The sequence below is a fragment of the Gossypium arboreum genome, chromosome 10 (assembly GCF_025698485.1).
Source record: "Gossypium arboreum isolate Shixiya-1 chromosome 10, ASM2569848v2, whole genome shotgun sequence".
NCBI lineage: Eukaryota > Viridiplantae > Streptophyta > Magnoliopsida > Malvales > Malvaceae > Gossypium > Gossypium arboreum.
Window position 1 is genome coordinate 96,156,044 of NC_069079.1, and position 9,675 is coordinate 96,165,718.

Sequence of the window (9,675 nt, forward strand, 5' to 3'; positions counted from 1 at the left end):
TAAAAAAAATTATGGAAGAGCTGAGGAAATCAATAACTTCACCAATGAAGTTGTACTGTGATAACAAAGTTGCCATTAGCATTGCTCACAACCCAGTCCAGTATGACAGAACTAAACATGTTGAGATTGTTAGACACTTTATCAAAGAGAAGATTGAAGAAGGCCAAATGTGCATGCCATTTGTTCCTTCAAAACAACAAATTACTGACATACTCACCAAAGGGCTTTCTAAGACAAGCTTTGATTTTCTTGTAAACAAGTTGGGCATGATTGATATATATGCACCAACTTGAGGGAAAGTGTTGAAATACGTGAAGCCTCATATATTTTGGGATGTTTTTTAAGTTATTTAGGTAGATAAATCTTAGAATAATCAATTGAGACTTTTTAAGAATATTTTTTTTATTCTTTAGTAGTTTACTCGAATAAGGGAATTATTTTCCAATGAGGTTATTAATTTTTTTTCTATTTAAATTCAATTGTTTACTTGATAAAATTAGAATAGTTTTATTGAATACTCTATTGAAAACTTTCATTAGTCAAAGAAAGTATATTCTAGATTTGTTGAAAAAATGCAACTTGGATAAGGCAAATGGCTTGCCCATACCAATGGTGAGCACTTGTAATCTCTCAGCTCAGGTAGGCAATCTAATTGAAAATGATTTAGAATATAGGAATATAGTACGGGATCTATAGTACACTGTTGTTACTAGGTGAAATATATCATTTGATGTTAACAAAGTTTCTCAATTTATGCAATAGCTTCTAAAGTTGCATTTCAAGGCAGTAAAGAGGATTTTGAGATACCTACATTCTATTGTTGATTATGGTATTCATTTTAGTCCAACTAAGAGATTGTCTTTAGATGGATATGTTGAAGCAAACTAGGGAACTGATCTTGATGATAAGAAGGTCCACTTCAGGGTTGTGAATTTTCTTTGGAGGCAATCCTGTAACTTGGTGTTCTAAAAAGCAACAGATTGTTTCTCATTTTACTTAAGGAGCAGAATATAGGAGCTTGGCACATGCTACATATGAAGTTGTATGGCTTGAGTCACTGTTACCAGGGGTGTTCAAATTTCAGTTAAAAACGAATTAATCGACTGAACAGATCTAATTTGGTTAATCAGTTAGCTAATTGATCTAATTTGGTCGAAGGTCAGTTAATGATTTTTTTGGAAGTTCGGTTATCAGTTAATTCGGTTTAAAGTTGGGTAATTAACCAAATTAATCAAACTTAATAATTAATAATACAAATTATATGTAGTTTTAATTGGTTAATTCAGTCAAATGAACATTATCATATATATATATATATATATATATATATATATATATTACACTTGTTTTAACAATAAAAAAACAAAAAACATATAAATTTTGGTTCGGTTAACGGTTAAAGAATTAAAAAATTCGATTCGATTAACCATTTGAACACCTCTAACTGCTACATGAGTTACAAGTTCAAGTTCATGATAAAGGTCACTTGTGGTGTGATAATTCAGGAGCAGTTGTTGTTTCAGCTAATCCCATTCTTCACTCAAAATTTAAGCATGTAGAACTCGATTTGCGTTCTGTTCAAAAAAGGGTAGCAGTAGGAATATTAGTAGTTGGACAGTAACCAGCACGTGAGCAAATTGCACATGTTTTAACCAAGCTTTTGTCCGAGCAAATCCTTTTGCAAGTTTAGACACAGGCTACGAGTAGAAAGCAAGGCTTTTGAGGGAGCAGCAAATGAGTGAATGTTGAAGAAAGAACAACAACGAAAGAGTAGCTGGGGAAATATTAGAATAATCAGTGGAGTTAGCCTGTTATCTGTTAAGACTATTAAACTGTTAGTAGTTGGTTAGTTTGTTAGTTAATCATAGTTATAGTTTGTTAATATGGTTGTCATCTGTTTCTTCAGTTAGCTAGCTAAGTAAATTAATGTAGGATTGTTTGATAGCTTTGACTAAGCTTAGGAGTTGCTGATCTCTTGTATAAATACCTAGACTTGTCTCTTTTGAGATATTGCATTCAATAAAATAAGTAGACCTTGTTTTTGTTTCTTGCTTGTTTTCCATTCTTCTATTTTCGTTCTTTTGTGATAATCAAACATGTGGCATCAAATAATGATACGTCTTAAATGTTTTTTTTTTTTTTTTGAAAAAGTGAAGAGAGCTTGAATAATGACCTTGAATGTAATTTACTATATTTTACTTTTAAGTACTATTTTTGAAAAATATTATATTAAATGAATTATTTTGTAGTGCTTTTTTTTTCTTTTTTATGTTACCAAAATGCTTGACACATAAAAAGTTACAAAGTGTATTCAATACATATGCATAACAAGTTATGCAGCTGAAATGAACCAGGGTTGCCAATTTCCTTTATTGCAACTTGCAAGTATTCATGACTAGCAAAACAATCTGCAATGTGATAAAAAATATCATAGATATCCCTGCATTAATGGTGATCAAAGGGCAAGCGAAAAAACAAGATTGTAGCCCTATTCTTACAAGACTACAAAAATACCAGTGTATAGTACACTAATGTCTAACTATCATTAATGTATCCACTTTTACAGTAATATCGAAATGAATCTATAATTGGAGTGACCATCACCAAGCTGGTCAGATGATTTTAGCTCCTCACCCTTCCACTGCCTCATATATTGCAACAAATGGTCCCTGCAGACTGGTCAAAGCTAATCGAACTTCGTTAAAGTACTCAAAATCCAAGCTAGTCAAAGAAAGATTTACCTAGTCTCATATCACATAAGCTGACTGTAATTATATCAAGAACTCCAATGTAGCATGATGGTGCAGAACATATTTAAAAGACAAGCACAAGCGGAGTTTTAAAAGTTTGGTGAAGCAGTTTTATCTCCGATTGCGGTGATCCAATTCATTTCGGAAATTTCACCCGGTAAAGGTTTGGATTGATGTACTCTACTGTCACAACCCGGTTATCAAATAACCGTCCATGTATAGAGTGTGCAGCCATGCATGATGCTTCTGTTCTTCTATACTGAACAAAAACACAGCCGGGCTCAAAAATCTTATTCAAATCGTTCTGCTCCCTATTTTCATCCTTCTCAATAGCATCGAATTCCATTCTCGTGCTACCAGCGGAACCATCTACAGCTTTTGGTAACTTTCCAGTGCCTACTTCCTGTTGCAGATCTTCTTTGGGCACCAATATCTTGTCTACATTTATGATTTTGCTTTTAATATTATCAGCAACCTTGTCATTTTGAGAGTCTGGTTCCTCTTTTGGGGTATTCAGCAGGGCAGGGATCTCTTGAAAACTTATTATTGACTCACTCTTAAAGGGAGGATCTTCGATCTTTGTATGACCTTCAGGTAACTTTCTATTGACTTTCTCCAGATTTGCATTCTCTTCAACTACTGATATCTTCTCAACATTCATGGCTTCACTTTTAATTTTATCAGCATTCCTGTCAAAATGATAATTTGATTCCTCTTTTGAGGTATGAATTGGATTAGGGGCCTCTCGAGAAATTGTCTTGTCTACAATCTCCAAAGTCAGATCTTCAACAGCCATTTCAGTATCAAGCCGAGCTCCAGCAGAACTGTTGCTATCAAGCCCCCCTGGTGGATACGGTTCATCATCCAAACTCCCATGGTTTACATCTTCATTATTGATATCACCTTCAAACTCACCTTGTCGGCATAACTCGTTGTCAGAAAGGTTGCCAGCAGGTTTCTCATCATTATAACTATTGCCTGCCACTAAATCATGAGAGTTACTTGGAAAGTTCACAACAGCAGTTCGTCCAGAGTTTCCATCAGTGACTTCTTCCATCGTCTCCGTTTCAACATTTATTTTGTCATCAGCTAGCTTCTCTCTGGTTCCAGTTTCCCTTGTATTATCATTCATTTTGTTTTCTCCATTTGCCATGATACTCTTCGCATGCTTGACAACATTAACGGATTTGATTGTACCAAACCTGCAGGGTTGATGGTTCAACATATATTTCAGATTAACCCAATAAAGAAATATGATCATGAAAGCAGATTAACCCAAATGCGGAGCTTTTTGTAAGACCTGGAACACTCTAACCGTACATCTTCTAGTACTTCTTCCACCTCCGCCTCAGATAAAGATGAGAAGTCCTCTGGGAACTAAACAGCAAAAACAAGAAAATTACGGTAAGGACTATGGTTTTCCTTTCAGAAAAAGGAAAGGAAAACACACAAGCACACACATCAGTAAGTGGACTACAAACTAACTTGTCTACTGCACATAGATATTAGATCATTACCCACATAACTATACACCTAAGCCATATACTTTACCAGATTTTTAAGCTTAAGGACTTGAGTAGGCTTCTGAAGAAGCGGCCTCGCAAGTTGAGGAATAATACAGGAATTTCGATCTCCACCATTTCCCTAGGACAGATTTCTTCTAGTTAGTAAAAATCTCCACATATAAATTAATGTAAGAAAAGCAACGGTTCTTTTGTAGTACCGAGGAAAAGCCATCAAGAACAGCCTGAACTGCAGTGATTACTTGCCCTCCCAACTTCATTCCATTCAGACCAGCACAGGCTTTGTGAGTAACAAACTGGTCGACATACTGATATATTACGTTATCAGATGTCCAAGTTAGGCAGTCAGATTCATTTAGAAGCATAAAAGATTGAATGAACAAGTAAAGAATAGAGGCGAGTAAATAAGTAGGGAGAACAACTGCTATGATTCAACACTCATTGCATAAAAACAAGCACCAACCATAACTAAATACACTCCATGTTACCTCGAGAATAGCATATTGTTCATGGAGATCCTCGTTGTTATCAAAGTGATATGCCTTCAAAGGACCGAAGGCATTAGCAATCTCCAGAAACTGAACATGGCATACAAATCCTAGTCAGTTTAAAAGTTTAGAAATGAAAATTAGAAAGAAAAAAAGATGATTAGTAGAGAAGAGGAAGATAATGCAGAAATATAATAGCCCTAGGTAATTTCAAAGTAGCACTTAGAATTTTACAATCATATTACCATTTCAGATGAAAGAGCCTTTGAAATCCCACCAATGAATATCTGCACCAAGCTCGCGATAAAAGGAAATAATATATAAAGATTGCCACAGAAAACAGTATAATGCCATCAACAAGAGCATACGGTAATATGATGGGGGGGGGGGGAAGAAAGAAGGGTATCAATAAATTAGAAAAATAATGGTAGTGAGTAATGGAATGCAATACAAGTCAATTAAAGCTTAGCGTAGAAGACCCTCAAATTATGGATACATACCTTGTCATGTGAACCCTCCACAACATCATTGACTGTAATCACTGTTGCTTCCGATTTCTCTGGTTCACCAGTCTGCATGAAAATAGCAACTGTCTGAAAACCTGCTACGATGGTAACCACAATATACCTCAGACACAGCAAAGCAGTAAAATTGTACTACATCTTTCTGGCTGAACAGAAAGCGCTAATTGAGTTATAAGTATTCTATCTAAGACTAGATAAGGGAAACAATATGAAAATTATCCAGGCTAGTTGATGACTGAAAGTACAACACATTCGGAATTGCAAAATGCACCATGATGTACAGAAACAATGAAAATGAACTTTTTAGTCTACTTCATCAGTTTGAAGATTATCCAGGTTGTAAAGGTGCTCTTGGCACATGGGTCCAGTGTAAAATAAGGGGTTCAGTGTAGCGAGGAGGGCTCCCCATTGCACCACACTGGTGTGCCAATTGACACCTTAATATACTTCCCTTGTATCAGCATGCAGCAAACACATACCCAAATGTCAAGTTTTTTGGAATGTTTGGATTGGGGTAAAACAAGGGAAAGGAAAGTAAGGGAAAGCATTACCCTTTCCCTTATTTAGATAACTTCTTTTATTTAAGCAAGTCAAAGTAAAGGGAGTTAAATATCCGTTGCTTTCCCTTGAGTTATTTAGTTTTTATTTATCCCAATTTGGGGGAAAAGCTAGGACAAGGAAAGTGATATTTCATTTAAGAAGCGAAATACCATATTTACTCTATTAATCTTTTACATAAGTTATTTTATAAGGAGGACCTAATTGGAATAATTACTATATTCAATCATTTCCTTTACTTTTCACAAGATAACCAAACAAAGGTTGTAAATATTCCTTTACTTTCTTTTACTAATTTTAACTATCCAAACAAAGTAAACATATATAGTTTCGTTTCCTTAACCCTCCTTTTTTTGCTTTTCTTTTATTTTCCTTTAAAACTATTTACACAAACATAGGTTAAAAGGGTATTTCTAAATCCTAGAAATAGAATTGTAAAAACTACTCGATTTAAGGAGCATTTTAAGAATTGCACACTTAACCGTAGGAAAAGGAAAATCATAATTACTTCTGTCGATAAAAAGAAATAAGTAGAAACACTGCAAACATCTAATCAACATGATCTGCATGCCATACACTACCAATATAAATATATATAATTGTGCACAACTGACTAAGTTTAACAGAACATGAACTTTCCAATGAGTCACTTCACCAATAACAATAATTACAAACACTAACTGATCATGAAACTTCTAGTCAGATACTTTTTGGTTTTGACCCAAACACTTGCAGTGTTAATAATGTCACATCAGCATTTACACAAAAGAGATTCCTAAAGATGGTCCATATATAAATCCAATATAAACAAACAAGAAAGAAAACTGTACAAAAGTATAAACCTGAAAAGAAGAAGAAAGACAAGTATCCAGAAAGACTGATAATTAAATAAATAGAGTTTTTATTTGTACTACCACTTCAACGAAGTCTTTAGGGCGCCTGATTTTGAGAATGGAACCAGACAAGGTACTGCCATCAAAAGAAAGAGCTGCCGAAGCATCCTCTGGTGTAAGGAATTCAACAAGAGCTTGGCCCTTTCCTTTGTGTATCTGCAATTTGTAAGGCATAACATGACATCTTCCCATTTTGCACTCGTATTTCTAACAAGAGTTAAATGCACACCATTCGAATAATATATCAGAGACTTACTATACAGCTAATGCATGGTTTGGTTCCACGGATATGATTAATGCCAGATGAAAGCAAAAAATTGTTGAAGGATTCCATCATAGCTTTCTCAGATGCTGAAGTTGGCACGTTTTCTACATAAAGCCTTCTCATAGGCCTGGTAGCTTCAGTTAGTTGAACTGAGTCAAAGGATAAAGAGCCAGCCGAAGACACAACTAGAGGATTCCCTATCACTGAAACACTAGGAACAGCATTGACCATAGCATGCATATTTATGGAAACCAATTGACTTGATGCCTGTAAATTAGTAGAAGCTGAACCAGAAACCATATTTTCTGTTTCTGCAGGTGCAAGATCCCATTTAGCTGTTCTCTTCTCCGTTGAACGATGAACTGGGGAGGGTGTCCTAACAGAAGCTTCAGTCTTTCTCTTCCTTGGAGAGTAGCCACCAAGACCACTACTGGACCCACCATGTCGCCTATGGTGGCCACTCGAACCATTACTTGTCATTCTGCTCCTGTCATCAGAATGTTTTCCAGACCTCACTTTTACACCATGTGAGGAAATTTCATGCTCTGACACATGATGAGATGCACGCTTGTGCAACCTTGGTGAGAGAGAAATAGATCTTCTATGCCTGTCCTCACGCTCTTGGCTCTGTGAACGTCTCCTTTTATGGTTTGAGTCCTCATGATGGGATCTCAATGGGTCTTTCTTCTCCTTCCTATCACTAGTTTCTGAAGCATGCTCCTTTCGGGTCTCATGTCTTTTTGTGGTATGCCTTTCTCTATTTTCTTCATCATCTCTACTTTGATGTTTTCTCTTGTCATCTCTCTCAGATTTCCCCTCGTTTCTGCTGACATGCCTATCCCTCTCCACCAAGTCTCTAGAATGCTTCTTAGCGTATACATTTTCTGAACCACCAGCTGCTTTCTCAGTTTTTCTCTTCACATGAGTTTGTTTCTCATATTTGCTTTCATCCTTACCATCTGTATCTTTTCTCACTTCAGACTTCAATCTTCTTTCAGGCTCATGATTCTCCCTAGTTTTCTGTTTAGAGATGCTATCGTTTCTCCTATCCGCATTCTCTATTTTCTTGCGGGAACTTCTCTTCTCCCTGTCCCCCAATAGGTGCCTTTCATGACCAACAGAAATTTCCTTGCCCTGTCCATTTCCTCCATCATATCTGTTAAAATTAAAATCATTATGGATTAGGCTGTCCTTTTCTTCTTTGACACTTTCAACTTTTTCATCAACTTTTTTACTATTCCTCTTGGACATAATCTCATCATAGTTGAAAGGCCTAGTCCGGGCAGAAGTTCCTTCATTGGAATCATGTTGTGGAAGCTCCCCAACTTTTTCATGCTTTTCCTTACGCCGACTCGATCTGCCCATCTTGCCAAGTATCTAACTATAATCGTACTTCTCAAATTTACTAGAAGAACACACTAAGCACTCAGCCCCATAACCAAGACGAATAACATAACAAAGCTTCACTACCACATTCTGATATCTACCCAAAATTTCTTTATTTACTGCAAAAAGAGAAACAAAATACGGGAAGAAAAAAGATTAACAGTGTTATTAAGAAATCCACAAATAGCAACCTATTTTACCATTTGAAACTTCTACATACCATACGCATTGCTACAAACAACTACTGAAAAAACCCTATCAAAATTGTACAAAGAAAAACTTTTTTTCGCCAACCATTTAAAACATTTTAGCCTTCTAGTAACCATTTTCTTAGATAAACTAAAACAATAAAAGAAACGCAGTAATTCTACTCTTTAAACTTCTGTTCTAATAAAGAAACGAATTATAAAAAACACCCAGAAGAGGGAAAATGAAGTAAGACGAAAAGAAAAATCAAATCTTCGACCAAATTCCAATTTTTTTAAACCAAAAAGAAAATGCTACGAGACCCAAGAAAGAATAAAGAAAACAAGGCAAGTAAAAAGGATGTACCTGGAAGCAGAGCCAAGATTAGTTGGTGTGAAGAGCTACCCTGCCTTTGGGTTGAAACTGGAAAACCTACAAATTGAATTAATAAGCTATCCCTAAATTGAATGGAAGGAATGGTCCGATGGAAGGGTTTTCTTCCATTTTAATTATTATTATTATTATTTGTTTAATTTACGCTTGGGAAATTGTAATTATTATTGTTTTACCCCACTTCTATGGAAAATTATAACTCAACACTTTTACCTTAGATTTTTGGGTTAGTTCTTTGATAAATGCTTTCAAGTTAAACTATCATGCAATTTAGTCCATTTAATTTTATATTCTATTGACTTAAATGCAATTAATGTTTATTTTCTTATTTAGTCTAATTATTATATTTAAGTTATGTTTTTAGTTGCCTTTCAAAGAAAAGGCAATTTTTCTAACTTTTGCATTTTTAAAAGTAATTTTGAAGCAAAAATAATATCTTTAACCCTTATTTATACTCTAATATATTTTATGTAATATTTATATTAAGTATATAATTATTTTTTAAATTTATTTTAAATATATAAATTTATATATTTATATTTATAATTTTATATTTTAATAATTAAAATATAAATTATATATTCAAAATAAATTTTTATAAATAATTAATATTCATTACTTAGAAATATTTAAAATTTATATTTCATATGTTAAAGTATTAATAATGAGTTAGAATAATTTTTTTATATTTTTACTAAAATATCATAAT

At 34.4% G+C, this 9,675-nt stretch overlaps 1 protein-coding gene across 1 annotated transcript; it reads right to left on the reverse strand.

Annotated features, from left to right (window-relative positions):
- Nucleotides 1-2,298: 2,298 nt before the first annotated feature.
- Nucleotides 2,299-9,115, reverse strand: LOC108489363 (uncharacterized). The gene is made up of 10 exons (XM_017793871.2): nt 8,940-9,115; nt 6,993-8,506; nt 6,758-6,892; nt 5,262-5,333; nt 5,007-5,048; nt 4,762-4,851; nt 4,474-4,581; nt 4,302-4,394; nt 4,051-4,127; nt 2,299-3,952 (listed from the first exon to the last, which is right to left on the reverse strand). The coding sequence occupies exons 2-10, from the start codon at nt 8,364-8,366 to the stop codon at nt 2,887-2,889; spliced, it is 3,057 nt and encodes a 1,018-aa protein (XP_017649360.1). The 5' UTR covers nt 8,367-8,506; nt 8,940-9,115; the 3' UTR covers nt 2,299-2,886.
- Between the last annotated feature and the right edge of the window lie 560 nt (nt 9,116-9,675).